This window comes from Rhipicephalus microplus, unplaced genomic scaffold (assembly GCF_043290135.1).
Source record: "Rhipicephalus microplus isolate Deutch F79 unplaced genomic scaffold, USDA_Rmic scaffold_45, whole genome shotgun sequence".
Classification (NCBI taxonomy): domain Eukaryota; kingdom Metazoa; phylum Arthropoda; class Arachnida; order Ixodida; family Ixodidae; genus Rhipicephalus; species Rhipicephalus microplus.
The window spans coordinates 2,589,099-2,610,804 of record NW_027464618.1 but is presented as its reverse complement, the minus strand read 5'-3'; the positions used below and the strand labels follow the sequence as shown (position 1 = coordinate 2,610,804).

Here is a 21,706-nt window from a genome sequence, read left to right as displayed (position 1 = left end):
AGCGCACATAAAGAAAGTTGTAGCGCCTTGGTACGAAGCACAAATTCGTACTGCCGGCGGGCATATAGTCACCCCAATCAGCATGTGCACTATCAGAGTGAGCATTCGGGGACGTACGTTTTTTACCAGCTGCCTCGTACTTCGTGACTGTTCCCGAGACCTAATCATCGGAGTCGACTTTTTGCGGGAGCACGGTGCTGTTATCGATCTTCGAGAGCGTACCGTGACGTTTTCGACAGCTGGATCCTTCCACAAACCTGACGACATCCGTGACAGCACGCTTCGCGTTTCTGCCGACAGCATCACGTTGCCTCCGCGTTCAAGCGTCCTAGTTGATGTGGTGTCTGACAAGTTACGGGATGGCAAGGTTGTCGCCGAAGACAACTTGACGCTTTTGTTCACGCTAGGTGTCTGCGCTGCACGCAGCATCGTCACGCTTTATGACGCACACTCTGCCCTACTTGTGACTAATTTCAGTAACGAGTACCGGCACCTGTTTCGTGACACCGCCATCGCTTTCGCCTACCCTATTGCATGACTAAGAAATCTTAGCGCCACAGAACGGAAACAAAAGAAAGAAACGTAGACAACGTTGTCTACGTTTCTTTCTTTTGTTTCCGTTCTGTGGCGCTAAGATTTCTTAGTCATGCATCGTTACCAACCTGCCCAACTCGCCGCACTCATTACCCTATTGCAGACGTTTCTGAATGCTTCGCATCTACATCAGCCAACGACGGGCTTCGACCGACACCAAGCGTCGTGACTTTACTACTTGGAAAAGTTGATGTCAACTCGACCCTCTCGGAACAACAACAGACCGAGCTACGTGAACTGCTATATCAATTTAAATAGTGCTTCGCGTCCACCTCGAAGGTTCGTCAGACATTGATCATCAAACACCGAATAATTACGCATAACGACGCCTCGCCCATAAAACAACACCCTTACCGCGTTTCGGCAAAGGAACAGGACGTTATAAATGCTCAAGTCAAAGAGATGTTGCAAGATGACATTATCCAACTTTCGAAAAGTGCCTGGTCATCTCCGGTCGTGCTCGTGAAGAAAAAAGATGGATCACTGCGCTTATGCGTGGACTGCAGGAAACTTAACAGCGTGACTAAAAAAAAACGTCTATCTGCTGCCTCGCATCGACGATTCCCTCGACAGACTGCGGCGGGCCAAGTATTTTTCATCGATAGACTTGAAAAGTGGCTACTCGCAGATCGAAGTTGATGAACGAGATCGTGAAAAAACCGCCTTCGTTACACCGGATGGCCTATATGAATTCAAAGTGCTTCCCTTCGGCCTCGATTCTGCACCTGCGACATTCCAGAGAATGATGAACGCTGTTCTTACCGGTCTAAAGTGGCACACATGCTTAGTTTACCTCGATGATGTCGTGTTTTCTGCCCCGGTGCATGAATGCACATATATATATATATATATATATATATATATATATATATATATATATATATATATATATATATATATATATATATATATATATATATATATATTGTCACGTGCCTAATTCGTGCAAGTATTGTAGTAATAGGGCCAGACTGGCACATATTCTCTGGGAGTGTCCAGCACTAGTTGGCAATATGAGAGACGCGGCCTCCCCTCCAATGGGAACCTTCGGAAGCGTTGGTAGACTGTGCTGCTCAGCTCAGGACTAGATAATCAACTCTGGTCGATCCAGCACGCCAAGGAAGCTGCTGAGAGACATGGTCTCACAGCTGACTCTTAGACCGGAACCCAGCCCAGTAACCTGCAGGAAGAGAATTAAGTTCTTCACTCATGTCCCCTCATGGGAGGCCTAAGCCCGGCCACCTAAACCTGCTGGTTTCTTACAATAAAGTGTATTCCTCCTCCCACTCACTCCCCTATAGCATCTCTCATAATCATATTGTGGCTTTAGGATATTAAATCTGAGATTATTAGCATTATTATTATTATCATCATCATTATCATGTGGTCTTGCAGAACAGTTGTGAAGAACCAGTCCTGTGATCAAAATTGTGTCCAGAATTCTTTAGTATGTATTTGCTATTGCAATTTTCTTAGAAAAATTGGCTCATTAGGACTTTGTATGAACCACCACTGTGTGTGAGGTTGAGGGTTTTACTACCTGCCAGAGTGTTAGAATTCACAGATGTCTGTGTAATTATAGTTTGGCACATGTTAACAAACTCTGGGTCAAAAGTATTTTGGATCCTCTCGTGGTGACAGCTCTCATAGTCACAATGCTGCTTTGGTTTATAAACCCTGTAAACCAGCATTTATTTATTCAGTCGGCTATCTAACTGTTCATAATCAAGGTGCTTTCATTTTCACCAAATCTCTTCAGGATGTAACATCGAAACATCCCACACTTCTAACATTTGTATCCTGTCATCATTCTTTACTGTAAATGTGGTACAGCCCATTCTATATCGCATAGTTTCATGCAGTACTATCTGGAGAGAAACACAGCAGCACAGTCTGTGAGGGTTTCTAATAGAAAATTTCAACGCTAATTTAATGCTTGGATAAAAAATTTGTAGTCTGTGTGAAGCGTGGCTTGGCTAAAACATGCATAGTATGAAATAGCCTCGATACATTTCAGCGATTTGAAGCTTAGACAGTTGATGTGCCATATAGAGAGATTAGAGATTGTCTTAAATTCTTCGGTGCAGCTGCAATGTATCTTGGGAAGAATGCCAGCACCTCCTTCTTGAAAAGTGAAAAACGCCAAGTGATGTCAAGCCTGTCTGGCCCGCTTGTGCATGTGGTGCCAATACGCATGTCTTGTTTAGCTCGACAGCAATGGAAAGGTGTGTCAAGCACAGATATGCAGTGTTTGAAGCTGTCAAGAATGAAAAGCAATCGTATTGGTGCCATGCTTTGTGGCTGTTTAGCGGTGGACCATTAGTTGCTAGCCAGCTTGCTGGAAATCTTGTAACGGTGATATGTGCACAGTTATGTTTAATTAATGATTGGGTTTTGCATCTTAGAACCACAACATGATTGTGAGTGGCATAGTGGATGGCTTCAGAAATTTAGATCACCCAGAATTCTTTAAATTTGCACCAAAATTTAAGCACATGAGCAGAATGTTTCCTCCATTGAAATGTGGCCACCGTGTTCGGACTTCAATCTCATCACTTTTGGGTCAGCAGTAAATCGCCGTGACCACTAGACCATTGCAGTGGGTCTTCAATGCTTGTCCGAAAACAGTATGTTTGGATACAAAAAGAGCTATAGGGGCACCCAAGTCTTGTCACTTGCATTAAATGCAAAACATGCTGTGCCTGGGTCTGATTACTATGTCGATGCTAATATTATTTAAATCTCCACATTGCGTGACATTGATAATAACAATGGCACATAACGTCATGTGATAGCATGATAACGTGATTGCTTCGTCGGGTCAGTTTTTTGCTGTCAAGTGGTAAGGCAGCTCACCGGATATATTCATTCATAGAGCATACAGTGATTTCACGTAAAGAAGGTTCTTAGCAGTAATGTTTGCCTATCAGTCATGAGGGAGTGGTAACTGTGGCTTCTATGTTGCTTTTCTTTAACAGGGGGATGAAACTAACGAATTTGTTTAGGTAGATGTACATTAATGGAGGAAGTCTTCTTTTTTCTCAGGGTCATTCAGCTGGTATGCTGATTTTTTTCGAAGTCCCATGCTATCCACTTAAACAAGATTTCACATATAAAAAAAAAAGTCACAGCTTTGCTGCAGCTGTGAAGCAATGAACGTGATAGCAACAAATTTGAAGGCCATGCACAGAATGGCAAGCAGATAAAAATGTGCCCTGCGTTTCTCACGCACAATTGACGCACAAAACATACTCACAGGTACAGATGAACACGAATAAGTGTCTCAGTTGTTTACTTCGCTGTGTATGAAAAGCGCGCTCTTTTCGCAAACGGAGACTGTGCAACGATTGCAGTGACCTTTGTGCGCCCGATAACTACAACCGAATCGTTCCAATGAAAGCCCAAGGCCAACAAAAATAGACGATCCTCCCATTGCGAAAAAAAGGCACGCGAGTGAGCGTCACCCTCTCCTCTCTGTAGCGCAAAGTACATGTAAAAGATGAGAGTGCGCCGCCACGTCGGGACGATGTGGCGACGCATGCTCATTGTGCCATCTTGCTGGTAATGCTGAAAACACTATAGTTCCCCCAAGATTCCCATCAGCAGCATTAAGTGGTAGATACAGATAGCTTGCCATTTGAACGTTGAAGAAGGTGCTCCTTTGTGGCTCAGTGATAACGCGATTCAGAGGTTCCAAGTTCAAGTCCGCATGCCGGAGTTATTTTCTGGATTATGTTTCTTTCTTGCGTTCATAGGTATATAGATACATATACATATAGGCTGAGTGACGACGTCGTCGATGTCAACGATGACACCGGCGCCGGCGGCAAAATCCAGCCAAGAGTGTCCATATAATTGCTATCCCAATAAAAGCAAACACAAGAAGCAGAAAGAAGTGAATAGCGTGGCTTCGGCAAGTCACGAGTGGACACGATGATCTGCCAGTGAATTAGTTTGTAGATTCAGTTGTACATGCGAGCGGTAGTCAATTTCTTCTGATTAAACTGTATTTTTATTATGATAAGAGCGTTCCCATAAAAATTTTCAATAATATGCGTTGGAAAATTATGGCAGGCATGTTGCAGTTAATGTAAAAAAGCTAGCCAGTGTACATGGCTAGCTTTTATGGTCTCGTTTTGTAGGTGTATAGGTGCTGTGTCCTGGATTTGATCTTATGTTGATCATTACAAAGCCATAGTCGCTCAACTGCCAAGTTGGGCACTGTATGTTTTATGTTATTTGTGCATGTTTTGCTATCTAAATGCACATAATTGTGAGTGTAATATAAAAATTACAAATTTATTGAATTGGCAATTAGTTAACAGTTAGTGTCATTAACATTTAAGCAGCGCTTGCTTGGTATGATGCTTGCATCAACAAAAGTTACAGAAAGAGGGTTCACAGATGTGTAATTCTGTTTTAATAACACACTTTGTTTTTGAAAATGCATAGAAGTGTTGCACTATTTGTGATTTTTTTAAGGAAAATGAGGTCTTCACTTTGTATTTGATTAGCATGCTGGTGTTTGTGTATTATATTTTAGGGGCTGTATAGTGTATTCACTAGTGTAGATATATCTTTTTTTTTTACCGGAGAAGTTTATGGTATGCACTTTGTTGTTCAGTTGCGATCGTCACCGGGAATCAAATCATTTAAACATCTGTTTGTGCGGGCAGATAAGATTGCATTTCTGAGTGGTCACCTCTGTTGTCTTCATGTTTGTATTCCTCATGTTTGTAATAGGTGTGCACCATGACATATCTTATTTTAGGGGCAAACAGAGAAGCTGTTGATGCCAGTATTCGATGAAGGACGCATGTTCACGACTTTTCGTTTGTTTGTACTAGGGCACACTTTTTGTTCATCCCTCACATTTGGTGAGGTTTGTATGGCTTGGGGTTTTTCCAGAAATAAAGCAGTTATGCCTGAAAAAACACCCCACGTAATTTATTTCTTGATCACTTGATTAGCGTTCTGAAAGCATTTAATTTGAAGGATGCCTATGCTTACCTGTATATGGCATCTAACTCTTTTCGAAGATAACAGTATTTTGCTGGTACTAGGCTGTACAAGAGAGCTTTTGGTGTTCATTTTGGTGTCGTAGGTTTGGCAAGTGTTGCACTGAACTAGCAAACAGATATTATGCAGTGGTGGCAAGTATTCTCTTGCATATACAATGTTGTGCTCAAACTTTACTGGTGGAAAAGTGTGTGGAAAGATCTTTGGTGAAGTTCTGTCTCAGTCATATCCAGTCATTTTGCCAAAATTTTTTGTAGTGACGTGTTGCAAAAGTTTTAGAAAAAGCAGAATTTGCTCATGATAGAGCTTCTCTCATCTGTCTAAGGAGCTTTGATCGCAAGTCATCTAGTGGTGAAAAGGTGCGAAATGCTCTCGTACTTTAATTCGAGGTTGCTCAGAGAAGTTGCTAAAGAAGATTATTCGGTGATGCTACGGCCACTGGCCTACGGAGGATTCGTTGCCTGTTGCATATTCTGTGCCAGATTTGACGCTGCTCATGTGCTGTGTCTGAACTTAAACTGTTTATAGACTTCATGATCATCTCTGGAAATGCATTTGCTCACGGGATGAGCATTCAATTTAAAATATGGCTGCTTTCCTGCACCTCTTCCCTGCACGGTGTGTTGGCCGTGGGATTTCACAAATATTGGAGCCGCAAAACTTGATATATGCACAGTTTTACTCTGCCACCCCACCACCTTACTGCCCTGCCTCACTTTTGCGTTCACTGCGACAGATGGTAGATTCTGTGGGTTGAAATTGCATGCCCCGTGCACGTCCCACAGGTGATTTCAGAACGCTACTCAAGCTTAATCAGCTCCTCAGTGCTGAGAGATGCTCTTGCCTTCACCAGGCCTGCGAGTGCAACTGAGATCTGGCAGAGCTCCAGTTGTTTGCCTTTTGTGCGGTTGTCAACTGTGGTAGTATGTCTGACAATGCTTTAGCGCCTTCATGTCTTGATTATATCTTGAGACGCACCTATTGGTTTCTGATGAACAGGGGAAGTTACGACTTGATTGCACTTTCCTTGGCTTTCATAAAAAGTGGGCTCCATATTGTTGCAATCGAAGTACAAGCGTAGTGTGGACAATTGTACGTAGTGTGGCACCACCTTACAAATTATCACTGGCCAGCGAGAGTTGGAGGTGGGTTCAGTTCAGTAGAGACAGAATTGTTGCCCAAGAGTTTGAGCGGTGCAGTATGCTTCTAATACATGTAAGCTCTGTGCATTGATTACATGCGTGTTCAACTACAGTGGTACGCTATCTTAATGCTGCAAGGCTTGTAGGTTATATCAGCCAATCAGAAGAGTCAATGACAAGAAGAGCTTCTCTATTGTCCTCTTATGATTACTGTCCTCATGGTAGCGATTGAATGGAAGCTTAATAAAAAGTATACGCGTTTCTAACTGACCCAAGTCCTCTTTGAACTTTACTGTCCTTTACCAAATCTCTTCAATGCCGATTGGCGGGCACAAGCCGTTGTGGCACTGCGTGCAATTGCCGGTAAGGATTGCAGGAAAATGGAATATTTTGTTTCATCCTGCTGCCTACTTGCGCTTCCTTTTGTTTGAAATTATTTGAAGCACTTTATTTTATAGAAAGTTAAATTAGTTGGCTGCCGTATGAGACAAATTTATGTGACTCGGTGTTTTTGTGGGAAATGCTTCGCAGTGACCACGTCTGTGTGTGTTGAATTCATGGTTGTCAGGAAGAGGTCTCTTAATGTGTCTTTTTTTTTTGTCTGAAAACTTAGTGCGTGTCTAAACTTGTGCAATTTCTTCACATTGGCTCATTCATGCGTGTTTTGTTTTAGTTATTAGAGTGTTGTAATCAGTGCTGTTCTTCCCCTCTGACTTGCTAAGTTTGGGGTGGCAATATTACTCATAAAAGGTAATTAAATAAATTGGTAATTGCTGTTTTAAGTCTGTTTAAAATGTAATAAACTTGCATTACAAATTACATCTGGCTAAATGTAATCACATTACACTGCTATTACGTTAGAGGAGTAATGACGTTACCTTATCAAAAGGTTATTATTTATGCGCAACTCATGTGCACTTTACCTACATTATGTATACATTGAAATGCACACATTTCATCCAGTTAGTGGTTAGTTAGGTTAGGACAGTTTAATGAAAGAAGCTTTGCATGTCATTTGGTAGATGCATGTCTTTTTCACTTTGGTTCCTGGTTTTTGGGAGCTGTAAGCAATGATAGCTTGAGCTGCAAAAATGGGGAAGAGTGGTTTTATTAAGAACTAGCAAGGGGTACTCCATGGTGCATTTGTCTGGACAATGTTATCTGTTCATTTGGCTCACTTGAAGATCAGGACTGGATCAATTGGCATGCATTTAGTACTAGCATCAGTGCTTATGCCGTGCTAAACCTGAAGTGTATGTCAAACTCTAGGGATGTAGTTGTAGACACCAAACATAAAAGTGGGTAGATGATTTATTAGCATAAAGTGCTTAATCATTTCTTTTTACCGATAGAACCTTAATGGCTAAATTTTTTTATGGTCTGAAATCTTTCAGTAGCTTGTCTAAAACACAGATGTGGTTTTGAAAAGATTGCATGGCATAATATACTTGACTAATTGTTACATTAGGTATGTACATCTATTTATGTGTGAAACAGAAATATCCTGTTATGGTCATCGTTTACAAAAAGCAGTTAAGCAAATAGTGAAATATCTGTGACGAGGTGTGCTTGTCATGAACGGCAAGCGACTACTATTGCATAACACGAGCTGTGGTTGTCAAGGACACTTAAGGGGTTAATGTCGTTTACTCTCAGCATGGCAGCAGCAACTTATGGGAGCCTCGTCAACAGACCCCTGGGGCACCAGCAGTACTGGCTATGGCTCTGTCTACGACCCGGTGTTGCGATCGGCTGCCGACAGTGGTTCAAACGAGCCTCGGGACGGTGGGTCCAAGACAGGTCGCTTGCAGTGCCAGTACTGCTCGAAGCGGTTTGCCTTCCGCAGCCAACTGGTGCCGCACCAGCGAATTCACACGGGCGAAAAGCCCTTCAAGTGCCCCTACTGCGGAAAGTGCTTCGCCTGGAAGCACAGCATGGGGTTACACATGCGGATCCACACAGGTCAGTTGGCGTTTCCCCTGCCTGAAAGCTGCTAAAATGTAGTAAAGTGTGGGATTGGGCTAGTTGGTAATCCATTATTAAAGTTCTCAGTGCAAAAACTTCCGACAACTAACACAAGAGAAGAGGACAAGCTCTTGTGTTAGTTATCAAAAGTTTTCGCACTGAGAAGTTTAATAATGGAATGTAGTTTCAGCACTACACTCAGTGGTGAAGGTTCATAGCAAAGAGAATATTCAGACTTGTAAGTGCTACATATACTGCACTTAAAGGGGCTCTGCAACACTTCTAGGGGCAAAGCTCTTTGTGGTGTCACCCAATCGTCCCGTTATCTTTTGTTACCACCGCTTGTTGAGTCTCTCATCTGGCCATAGATAGCACTCCTTGTACCATAGAAAAAATGCATATACACTGAAAAATCTAAAATTGTCCCACACTAGAGGACGTTTTGTAGCAAAAGATAATAATAAAAGGTGAGTTTTATGCGAACAGGATTTACGTCACCCATACGGAAGGAGAGAGAGATAATCGTGCCACTGCGAGGGCGTGTTCTTTGGCAGCACCGTGCACCAGGGGGGCGCTCTATAGTGCAATAAAAACGCCGTTCTGGCGATCACGCGTTCAGGGGGTTGGTAGATAGACAAGGCTGTCGAGCGCCGTGCACGCAGAGCAATGGCCGCTCCCGCTCAAAGAAGCAACCTCGCTGTGCGGGTGCGGGAGGCCGAAGCGTGCCATGAAGCTGCGTGGCGATGCCGCGATGACCCTGCAATACGACAACGGGAAACCGAAGCGGCGTGCTGACCCAGCTTCGCCCCACTCTCTACCATGCACCTCGTGGATATGGTGTCATTCTTTTTCAACTAACCAGGGATTGGACTCACTGAAAAAGGCTAATGTCTCACGAGTTCACCGCTTTAAGAATTTTTATAATTTGTTCGGTGTGAGTGGAGTTACAAAGATTAGTCGCACGCTTCAATTGCATTCTCTTGTTCCGACGAAAGCACTGGAAGCCAAGCAGGGAGGGATGGCATGGGGAAAGAGAATACGTCACACGTGCCTCATGACCTTGACCACAGTATCTTTTTTTTCTTTGAATATGCGGCTTTTCAGTGCAATCGCACGTGCATGCGTAGAAAAGTCGCAGCCTTCCTCGGCAGCTCTAGTGACGACCAAGCACACCATGCTCATACGAGCCAATGGCTCATACAATGGCTGTCTTGAGGGATTTTTGAGTTGTAGCGTTATTTGTCTAGAGAAGAGAAAGCAATTTTTAGCCGACTTTGACAATTTATTGTGAATTTCAAACATCGTGCTGCGCTATAATATTTGGCTTGCCTGTTCTCAAGAGCCTCGACAGCCAGTTCGTAGCGTTTTCTGACCTTGCTGAAAAAGTGTTGCAGAGCCCCTTTAAAGTGCCCCTGACCAGGCTTGGACGTTGCAAACAAGTATGTGTGGTGTGTAAATTGCTTAGTGTCGATCGTGTGTAACAAAATGGCTTATGCTAAAGCAATGGAAGTTTCAGACACCGGTGCACACTTGCTTAGAGGCAGCCATGTTTTGAGACAGTCATGAAAGTTGACTCACACTTCATGAGTGAAAATTTTATGAATGCTCTTGGCAAGAGGAGCTCCTCGGAACGTCGCAGATCTTGGTACAATATGGCTCATGCAATTCTACCGCTTGAGACATTGGACATATGCTGGAAAGCATCATTAAAAGAGAGAACAGAAATACAAAGAGAGGAGTGCCATTGCGAAGCAGGAAGCATGGATGAAGTAAGGGGCTTACACATCACTTGAAAACAATAGTTGACCCAAATGGGAAAGGCTGTCTAATTATAGTGTTTCTCCCCTCCTAATAGCTTGTAAACATACAAGTTCAATTTGTGCTAACTCCTTTAATGATAATGACCCCATTCTAAACAAAAAAAAATGTAAAATGGTTTTAAGAAAGCACTATTTTGTTTCTTACCTTTTCAATTAGGCCTGGTGACAGCCCTTTGGAAGGGCTCCTGCGACAGTTTTGATCTTGGTCAGAAAACACTGCTGAATGGTAGTTGAAGCTCCTCTAAACATATGAGCCAAATATTGTGGCATTGCATCTGACAAGGAGTTTACACTTAAGCTTGAAGGACAACTATAAATCGCAGGCTCTTGCTTTGGCAAGAGCCTTCTTAATGACGGGTGCGACCGCGTCATCTTGGCTGAAAACATGGCTGTGGCTAATATGAGCTTCCTGTGCTGTCATAGTTACCGGGGCTGCCTTGCGGTGCTGCCACATACCGGAGTCACACTGTACAGTTGTTCTAGAATTACACACTGTAAAATTACATCAGCTCCTACGGCCACACTAGAACTGAGCCAACATTAGAGGAGAAAAATGTAAAAAAAAAAGTGCTCAAGGTCCTCACATGCACCAACATAACTTCCTGCCCTGTGTCACCCCCCTCCCCCCTGTTTTTTCTGTGTATCGGGGCAATGTTTTGTCTGCCTCGGTAGCATAGTAGGCAGCACGTCACACTTCCAGGACTTAATGTCAGTCTTCCAGGGATGTAATGTGAGTGATAAGTTCATGTGTATTTGGCAAAACCAAAAAATATTTGCGGCACTTTATTTCTGAGGCAACGAACTCTGATACTGAACTTGAGGTTATGTGATGCTTACGTGGAAAAGTGTTGCCGGGCCCCTCTTAGCAGGTAGGCTCAGGTGAGAACTTTATACATGCAAGTTGAGTGATGGTGCTGCATTGTCTTCCAGAGTCAATGCGCGTGCCCATGCGGGGAATGGCGATGCGAGCCTCCCTCGCGCAGCCTTGGAGGTTCCCGCAGGCATTTTCCCAAGTGGTGACGCAGGCGCAGCCAACCAACATTCTGCGGCCTCACGTGGCTGACGAACACACACCTGGCACATTGCGGCAAGAAGGCCAGATGCTGCGTGGGCTGCTGGCGTCTGAGGTTTCCTACCCTGATCAGGAGCACTCTCAGGGAGGCAGGGCAAGTCCGGATGAGCTGCCACCACCAACAGAGGCTGAAGTGCAGCAGGTAATTATGATGATTATAATAGCCTTCTCTGTACACCGTGTTACACCTAACCTCTTCTGGCCATGTAATTCAAATTCAAATTCATGGCACACCACTTGCAATCTTCTGCCTTGCACTTGATTGCATGAATAGTTAAAGAAACGTCTGGCAACTTGGCAACATTATAGTGCCCTCTCAGGTTCGAAGTATAAGACAGCACAAGTTTGCCTGAAGTTTCGCTGTGTAAACGCAACTTGTGTTCACCACTTTTCATAGTTTCCAGTGAAATTATCGTTGCCCACGTCTAGTTAAAAACTAACACTTGTCCGTAATCGTCCTGAAGGTGCAGCAACCCCTGCCAATGGAGCCACGTCGTTCAGACGAGCTTCCGAATGACCGGGCCGGTGGCAAGCCTCCCGTCGGGTGGTACCGGGTGCCCGGTGACGGTCGGCCCATGTACGAGTGCCATTTCTGCCAGCGCAAGTTCGGCTGGAAGAGCAACCTGATGGACCACCTACGCACACATACAGGAGAGAAGCCGTTCAAGTGCTCCATGTGCCCCATGGCGTTTGCACTCAGCTCCACCATGGTCAAGCATCTTCGCACCCACACCGGAGAGAAACCGTTCAAGTGCTCCATGTGCCCCAAGCGCTTTGCCCGGCAGGACCATCGGGCACTGCACATGAAGACCCACAAGGCAGAGACCGGTGAGCTGCTTTGCAGTGAACAGCTGGCATTAGTGTTTGTCCTATTGATTCCTACAACAGTGCTGAATGTTGTTCACTGTGAACATCCTTGAGGTACCTCGAAATGCCTGAGCATAATGCCAAATGTTGATAGTGAGCCATTTCAATGCCACTACTTGTGGTGCATGACAGTCAGTATTACTGTATAGACCACTTATAATGTAAGTTGCGGGAGTCGCAAATATCCGCACTATAAGCGGTACCACGCTATAACCAAAACAACCTTTTTCAAGGGCCTCAGTAGCGCAAAACTGGTTGAGCCTTGCATGTCCGAGAATTAAAGCGTGCGGTGCATGGTGCTTACCACCTCCGAAATTTCTGAATCTTAAATAAAATTGTTCATTTCTGAATGTTAAAATTGTCCAAATACACGCGTTACCAAATAAATGTACACAAAAGGGGATGGGGAAGGGGTGTCTAACAAGAGGTTGTGCCATCGCGAAACTTCGGTGACTGCTTCTCAGACCGCCTCGATTATGCGCATTACACAAAATGTCGAATCGCGTCCGTAATTTCACGTTCTGAAAGACTCTAATCATTCAATATCACGGGTGCGGATCTTATTTCAAGATGTTGCAATCGAATCGCAAATCACCATTGCAAATCCACAAGCCACCCTCGTTTTCATTAACGATATGTGTCTCGTCTCATGTAGTCATTGCAAAGAGTCGTTAATCTCAAGCCAAACTGCAACTTAGATTGCACGCGACCGCTACCGACGTGCAACCAACGCCGATTAGGCTTTGGTTTGTCCTGCTGTTGGGTATGTTGCCGCGGGAAGTTTGTCCAAGACATGAACATCTAGTGTCGAAATGACTGCACTCAAGCCCTAATTTAAGAACAGCATGCCTGATGCGAAATACGCGTTCGCAGCCGGGAGATCATCTACAATGAAAACCCACGAAGTTTAGTAAAACAGTGCACTGGCAGCAAAGGCGAAAGCTTGTGTCATAAATCTGTCAAAGGTTCCAAATTTACGGATAATGTATAAAACGCAATATCTGTAGCAGGCACGATAACAACGCCGCTTTTCCTGACAGTAAACTGTTAAGCGCAGTTGATAAAGATGGGATCGCACGTGCCATGTTGAGCTGCGCGTGGCTGGAGCCACGCTAGCTACGCTAATATACTGTATAGCCATGTCGGCGTTAGTGCAAAGACTTAACCGTCGCCTAGGCAACTGGCCTCCTCCCTTAGCCCACACAGCGTGCCACGGTCTTTCGTCCTTTTCTTTTTCTTCCCTCTGCCCTTCGTTCATTCACTCCGCATCCTCTCCCATTCTGTAATGACCTCTTCTCTTGCTTCCCAGCAGAGCACTCAGCACGCCTCCTTTTAGAGCTGCACTCTCTACCGCGATTGTCACAAAGATTTTCCGACAATTACATTATAACCGGTCTTGCATCTTGGGGGACTGCACAATAAGCGGTATGTGTATACATGGGGTTCTACGGGACGGTGAATGGGAGTCGAAAAACGCAGCATTGTAACTGGTTCTGCACTATTAGTGGTTAGGTTGTAAGTTTCTACATTGTACTAGCGCATCCACCTCTCCGATTGCACGAACGCTTGTGCGCTTGGGAGTGGCCTCTCGCACTGTGTCAGCATAGGCACATCAAAAGTTGCACACCAGCTGAGATGAGTTCGTGCAGTTAGCCTTACATTGGGGTTTCTGTAACACTGCAGAATGGCCTGGATGAGTGAAGTTGTGTACTGTTGCCTATTCCTTCACAATAGAAATTTTTTGGGCATGTTGATGGGCAAGCTGTTGATATCACCTTTTAAAAAAGGTTATGTCATCATCATTTACACTGTGGGTGGTTCAACAGACCGCTTTTATCGAAGTGTAGTAGAGCTCATGTGCACAAGTTCGCTGACATATATTTTGTTTGTACACTTCTGTTGTTAAAGGAAGGCTTGTCTGCTGCTCAGAGTTTGGGATTTGGCGCTCAAAGACAGAGTTTTCCTGTAATCTCCTCTATGTTGGAATTTCCTAGCTTGAAAAGTTGCTCCAAATTCCATTCTGGCCATGGCACCTCTGCAAATTAAGTGTCCTTAAATCTTTTCAGGTGGCCAAGTGGGGACCAGCTCTTCAAGCAAGCCAGACAGTGACTAGGAGAGACAGTTTGGTCAGGTGAACTGTAAATTTAAGTGTGGTGTTTTATGTGACTCTCTATTAGTGTTACTCGCCCTTCGCAACTTCGGCACTGCTCGTCGGAGGAGTCGTTTTCATCGGATATGATCTGTGCATGTCGTTTGAAGATCAAGTTACCAGTTCGTCTAGGAAGAGAGAAACACTGGTAGAAGAGTTCGCGTCAAGACGTGCTTTAGAAAAGCATAACTTTTGATATTCTGCTGTGGAAAGCAGTGTAAGAAAAATGATCTGTGCTTGCTTGAGCTGTAATATATTCTGTTGTCATATGATGCACCATCAAGAATATTAGGAAGTAGAAGTGCAGTTACTGTGAATTGTGGTCCTCTCTTGAGTGCACCATTGGCTTACAATGTTCTCAGCAGCAATGGGTACTTGTAATGAATACGACTTGATCGTGTTTCTTATGACATGGTCTCTAAACCACCGGTGACCTTCTTTTAACACTTAAAATAAGCACGTGCATTACAACACTATAAGATGACTGTATTGCTTTACGAAGATGGCAGTACGATGTTGTATGAAGCAGTAGAGCGTGGCCTCTGCGATTTGCTGCCGGCGGCGCGCCGTTGCTCCGGCCGTCCCAATCGCCCGGAGTGAGCGTAAGTTGAAAAGGGGGCGTGGCCGCGTTTTTCGCCGCACCGCGGCGCGCGTAGCCTAAGGTCGCTTTCTCTGGCTTCCCCTGGCGCGGGCGGGCGCAGAGGACGAAAACTCAGCCTTCGCAGCCTGCGTGAGACGTTTAATAAAAAAATTACAACCGCTCATCAATGCAGTAGATAGAAGTAGTTACGGGAGCCATTTAGCTGTTTAATTTTTGACGTAGACTAGGGCCGCTGTGAAGCGTAAGTGAATTCATTGCACATCAGTAGTTTTCATTTTTGTGGTGGTGGTGGTAAAAACATTTTATTGAGCAGAAATAGAAATAAGAAAAAAGAAAATAAGCAGATATGAAAAGAAACACCAGAATAAAAAGTATCCAGTGAGAGCATAAAAATTGTGTTTGGCAGTAATGTAAACAGAGCAAATTTTAGACAGCCCATAAAGACAGATCTTGTGTGTAATGCAAATGCATCACTGTTTCCACCCAGCCCTCATCAACATGAATTTTGGTGCGTTGCTAACAATCAGCAGATAACCTTCAGATAAAGCAAGTGAAGATGGTGGCTTTTTGTTTTATGTTGCATTTAATAATACTCAAATGAGCCTCTACTCATCTACTTACGAGGCAGTGCTTTCAGTGGTGTAAACAGCCCGTCGATTTCCATCACAACGTCTTCAGGTGCAGTGCAACTAAAAAAGATGTGCAAAACATGTATTAGAAAAAAGGCTGCTGGCTGGAAAAGAAGAACAGCCAGGCAAGCAAGCATTAAGTCTTGAAAAACATTTGATGCGGCATACCTGGCTAGGGCAACTTGAGATGTCTCAGTCGAAACAGGTGTGGCAGCTTGTGCTGTTGCTTCAGCTGGAACATCCAGTACAGGGGACGTTGCGCTCATGGAAGCGCCATGTATGCTGCAAAACACACGTAAAATACCTAAACGCAATCACTTCTGAGCAGCAGTCCTCTATCCTCCTGAAACATTGTCTATATGAGCAGATGACATTGAGTGCTCACGTGGCTCAAACACAACAATCTCAATCAGTAGGCTGGCTACAACAGTAGTAGCTGCACACAACGCATGCTATGCGTTGTGTGAGGCCATGAAAAATTATGGGGGTCCTGTTAAAAGCAAAGGCAACCTGCCCAACCATGAGCACTTGCCCTAAAGCATCAGATCACGTGTACCTACCTCAAGACAGCCTGCCCGCCCTCGACGTTTGAAGACTGGGATGGGCAGAGGTTGCCAGTCCTCAAGATCCTCTCCAGGCTGAACGTCACGGCTCTTGCATCCAGGCAGTCATTGCCACCGGCCATTTGCCGTAGAGAACTGAAGAGGAGTTCCACAGGGTCGCTTGAAAGGTTCCTCGTCAAAACATAAAAGAAACCGCTCTCAAGAAGGAACTTTACACATGAAACCGTAGACTTGCTCGTCAGTAAAATAGCTTCATAAGTCTCTGCGCTTAGAAACTTCTTCCCACTCCTTTTACAGGCATTGTTGAGAGCCTCGATGTAGTCTGGAAAGTCCTTTTCCAACCACTGTAGGCGTTGGTCAGTCGCGCAAAAGAAGTGCATCTGGTCAGGCTGTCTCATGTGCACATGCGCAGTTCGGTTTGCTACATTGTGGATGGCGAACCACTTTTGCATCATCTTCATGAACAAGATTGTCGCCTCTGCATTTCTGAACTTCTCTGCCTGAGGGTGGCGACTCGGGTATTCCTTCAAAAAAGGAAGTGCCGAGATGACATCGTCTGAAAACAGCTGCACTGCTCTGCCGACATGCATCTTCTCAAAGTTCGTTGGTTCTACGTGCTTCTGCGTGAGGAAGCGAACTGGTTTGACAACCTCGTTCTTTTGTAGCTCATACAGCTGCTTGACAAACTGTCCCGTTATTGATTGGCTTCCGTCTGTCATCTCCCCCTCAAGCAGAAGGCTTCGCACATTTTTTATAGTATGGCACTGGTCAAATGACAGAAATAAGCTTCTTTCTGGGTCACATGGATGAGTGACAACAGGCTTGAGTGAGCCGTTCCCCAGGTGACGCATCATCGTAACATTAATTTTGTGGTTATCTGTGACAATCCGGAGCACACACACAGACCACACTTTTCAACTTCAGAGATTACCTCTTTTGTAAGCTGGTACAAAAGTTTGCCACTTAGACGGTTCGTGAAGAAGAAGCCGCAAGGTATCTTGTATGCTGTGGACAATCCTGTAGCAACAAAACATAGCACCTTGTTGGCAAGCATGATGTTGCTGGTGTTCTCTGCTGCTCCATTGTTTTCTTTTGCCGTTTGTTGCCCAAAAAAGCAATCCATTTTGCGATCATATATGTATTTAGAGCTGGTGGACATCTCATCTACAATAATTGAGCAAAGCCGGGCTTGCTCTTTCAGGTTGCCCACCTCTTGCTTTAAGCGTTCCTTCATTAGTGGTGTGACCCCACTTTCACCGTTCGACTTCCCGACATAGCGAAGGAGGGTGTTTTTCGACGGCAGTTTAAGCAAGCCTCGGTTGCGTATCTAACGGTACGCCTTGGGGGACAAGTAGTACAATAGTACACATTCCCGCACAAAGTCTGGCGACCGTGCGGGTCGTTGCCTTGTTGCATTGGTGATCTGCTCCACTAAGCAATCTTCTAGGCAGAACTGGGCCGTGCCAACCTTCTCCAAGCATTTTCTGATTGCCGAGTGGACGGTGTTGTTCTCATAACCACTGAGCTTCTTTTTTAGGCGGCTGTTTTCTCGCTGCAGTCTCCTTACAGTATCTGCTTTTCTAAACAATTGCACCCTCATTCTGTTGATTGCCCTTGCATCTGACTGCTTGCGTGGAAGGAATTCATCACAAGTTTGCGCTGAACATTCAACTGAGTTAGTAGGCCCAGATGGCTTCCGTCATGGCCCGCACCTTGAAAACTCGCCTCTGTATTTCCTTCAGGGACTGATGGCAACGAGCCATCAGAATTTGACGAATGGCCTGGGGTGGTTGCACTGTCACAGGCTGAACCAGTCATTTTGGCATGGCAACTTGATAAACTTGATGCCTTTTTTTTTGTCTGAAGGGAAGTCCTGTACCTTTCGCTCCAATTTACACCGTTTTGGTGGTTTTTGCGGGTGCATGTAGGTTGGGTATCCCGAAAATACGCTCGGAACAGCATCCCGTTTGAGGCGGCGAAGCTTTGTGGACCTCAAAGTGTAGTCTGAATCCGCAAAATGAAGGCTGCAGACGACACTGCTCGATGATTTGTCATTTGGGACAAAATCTTTTCTTGATATCGCCTTCAGCCACGCTTGGCGACGGTCATCGTTCGCAGGAAATTCATGAAAACTTATTCCGAGCTTTCTTTTCCTGTCCGACTTGCAGAAAGGCACGCTGCAATACATTCTTCTGAAAAAATACAGAAGCAGAGCGGACAGCGGTGTGTAATGCACGCCAGAAAACCGTGTAATTTTTACTCACAGCAAATAATGAGGCAGCGAAATTGCGATAGCTACGTAAGACCACTAAGCACACCTGCAACATATACGTGATAGTAAACCAAGAGTCAAGAAAAAATGGTCGCTTCGTACACATGGTCGCTTCGTTCACGCGGAAGACTAGCTTAGAGCTTTCGACAATTGCAATCACCTGTTTATAAACAACACTCGAGCGCTTATCGATATTACGCTGCTTTCTTTCACTCTGTCTCGCACACACCCGCACGCACACACGTTCAAAGCGTGCGTGTGAACCTACACACACACACACACACATTAACACGCGCCGCGGACCCACTCACATGTGCACCTACACACGCGCGCGCGCGCACATGTGAATCTACACACATTCACATGAACACGCGCCGCGAACCCATTCACATACGCATGCACACACCCGCACACACACACGCGCACACGCGAACCCCCACGCACACCACGTAACATGCACACGTGCGCAGCGAACGCCCACGCAAGCACACGTGCCATGAAACAACACGCGCGCACACACTCACACACAAAATAGCCCAGCTTACTGTGGCCAAGTACTTTCGAAACAGCCGGCAAGGCATAACAAGGTGAAGCGCCGTGATAGCTCGCGAAAAGGCCATAAAAGTGACAAAAGAATTCAGCACACTGGCATTCAATCTGCAGGAAATGCGAATGGAGTTTGGGCTGCCTCATTCGATTCACGTAACCACACCGGCTGCAGCAAAACAAACTTTTTTAACGAAGTCTTTTAAAAAACGTACGTACCTTAACTTTGTACTGCTTGCAGGAACGAGTACAAACAGATCGAGCACATACTCAAGGTTTGTCTGCAGTGAAAACTTGACAACAAAGACTGGCGAACACCTGAAATCGCAGGCACTGTCGGTGAAATGAGCCTCGTTCAACCTTAGGCTAACGGCGCCGCCTCGCGGCGTGTGTCAGAGTTAGCAAAATTACACCGCTCCCATTGCTTTCGCGCCGAATGGGACGGCCGGAGCAACGGCCCGCCGCCGGCAGCCGATCGCGGAGGCCACGAGTAGAGAAACAATCTCATGCCGAGATCGTTGTCCACACTTCGTGAAGTCTGCATGATCTTGCACGGGACTTCAGCGGGTTGAAAGTGTGTCGATCACATGATGAGGAGATACCATAGCTCCAGCATTGTGGTAGCTGACTTTATTGCATGAATTGTGGAGGCCTCCCCCGTTGTACGCAACTAATTAATTTGGGGAAGCTTCCACACATGCAGTGTTGTACAGTTGGCAGGGCACATTAGAAGCGAACAATAGAGAAGACTATGTTGGTGCCACCCATAGCTCTGCACTGAATTGGCGAGGATGCATGGCAAGCAGAATGAAGAGAAATTATGCACGTCGAAACACCCCATTCGTAAAATGTTGCAGCTTTGCAGTTGAAGCACGACTCGAAAAATTGTTCCGATTGTCTGATAACTGTAGACTGGTGGTTCAGCTATATAAGAAATTTCTAACTCGAAAATGGTTCAGAGATCTCTTGATACATATCCATTTAACATGTTATATGATGTGTTATTAATTAGAAATGCTGGACCTTTATCAAACATGGTAATTCGTAGAATGTTTGCAGCAATAAAAAACCCTGTGAACTCTATTTTGTTTGGCGGACAGAACTCCGAATATTTATGTTATTTACTATATCGAAAAAGGAGCAGTGCAAAAGTGTTGGTCAGCCACTGTCATGCCTTGTAATTTTTTTATAACAATATGAACTCATTGTCTAGATTTTGAGATTAACAAAACGTGTATTTCTCTATAAACTTCCATACATTATTAAGCATTACGAGATTTGCATGGGCCTTGGAAACTCGAAAAATAATGCGATTTCTGTATAAGCTGGGAGAGCGCAAGAGCTTCAGGCTTTGGATGAATGATTGGGCGCAGCTTCTAAGACAACATGGGTGATAACTAGCCCTAGTATTTCAATTCATGGAGTGGTTTGATTCTTATTCTTGCGCTGCTTGTATGCTGTGTTTGCAGGTGTGTAACCGGCACTCAGCCTGCCCCTTTGATCATAATTTCTTAAAGAAAAGTACTATACAGATCTGCATACTCAATTTCTTTTTATTATTGTTGGTGCACATAAGAAACTTGTATGAAAGTTTGTTATGTATATTTAGTCACCTGTGCTTTCACTACTGGCTTTTGTTCTGCTTTCTGATTTTATTACTGCACTTAAGGGTGAGAGTTTCCCTAATTTACAACATTTATTTGAGTTCCAATCAAGAATTTGTGCAATGCTGTTAGCTAGCCGCCTGTATGAGTATATGATCAACTAACTTAAAATGTATTTCAGTTCGGTCTTCTAACACCTATGATTGATTTGCAAGATTTGTGACAAGTTACAGTTAAATAGCAATTAAGTGCTCACTTGCTGTCAAAATAAAGGAAATTCTGCTTAAAGTACTGGTTGCTTATGGTCAAAGGCTATTTAATTGTGGCTACCAGACAAAAGGATGAGACAAAGAGTAGAATAGACAACAGGAGTACTCGTGCTGTCTGTTATCTTTGTTTCACGTACTCTCACTCTCCTAACAATGAATGTAATCCAACCTGCCCAATTTTCAATGCTTAAAGAGGCCGTGCAACACTTTTCAAATTAATCCTGGAATGACCTCTCTATCAGAGTTTATTGCCTTATAAATCGACTGCTGCTAAAATTTTAGAATCTCTCAATTATGAGCATAGTTACAAAATTTGTCATGCACTTTAAGCACTCTCTCTCCTTTCATACCAGTGATCGCTCTGAAACTGCACAAATGAGGGAGTGGGGGCTACGACAAAGGGGCAACAAGCTGCATTCATACTTAGCGCATCATGACCTCCAGCGCTTTCTTGTTTTCGTTTAACATATGGTTCACTTTCAGCATGACCGCAAACATGCTGGTGTTAAGTGCAGTGCTGGTGTGTTGCGCCACACCACAGTGGCCGTGTTAACTATGCAGATAACGATGCTCGATGCTCTAATTGGCTAATAG

At 44.6% G+C, this 21,706-nt stretch overlaps 3 protein-coding genes across 3 annotated transcripts in view; 1 reads left to right on the top strand and 2 right to left on the bottom strand.

The window, feature by feature from the left end:
- The window catches only part of LOC119164718 (uncharacterized), a 67,082-nt gene extending 45,951 nt beyond the window's left edge, over positions 1-21,131 (top strand). The window contains exons 4-7 of the mRNA XM_075884732.1: positions 8,399-8,717; positions 11,471-11,754; positions 12,077-12,440; positions 14,546-21,131. Coding sequence (XP_075740847.1) covers positions 8,399-8,717; positions 11,471-11,754; positions 12,077-12,440; positions 14,546-14,592 — 1,014 coding nt within the window. The 3' untranslated portion in view covers positions 14,593-21,131. The remainder of the gene's footprint in view (positions 1-8,398; positions 8,718-11,470; positions 11,755-12,076; positions 12,441-14,545) is intronic.
- The window catches only part of LOC142787112 (uncharacterized), a 134,031-nt gene that overhangs the window by 54,598 nt on the left and 57,727 nt on the right, over positions 1-21,706 (bottom strand). The window lies entirely within an intron of this gene.
- LOC119164719 (uncharacterized) lies at positions 15,219-17,275 on the bottom strand. The gene is made up of 4 exons (XM_075884712.1): positions 16,419-17,275; positions 16,027-16,140; positions 15,851-15,918; positions 15,219-15,354 (listed from the first exon to the last, which is right to left on the bottom strand). The coding sequence occupies exons 1-4, from the start codon at positions 17,273-17,275 to the stop codon at positions 15,341-15,343; spliced, it is 1,053 nt and encodes a 350-aa protein (XP_075740827.1). The 3' UTR covers positions 15,219-15,340.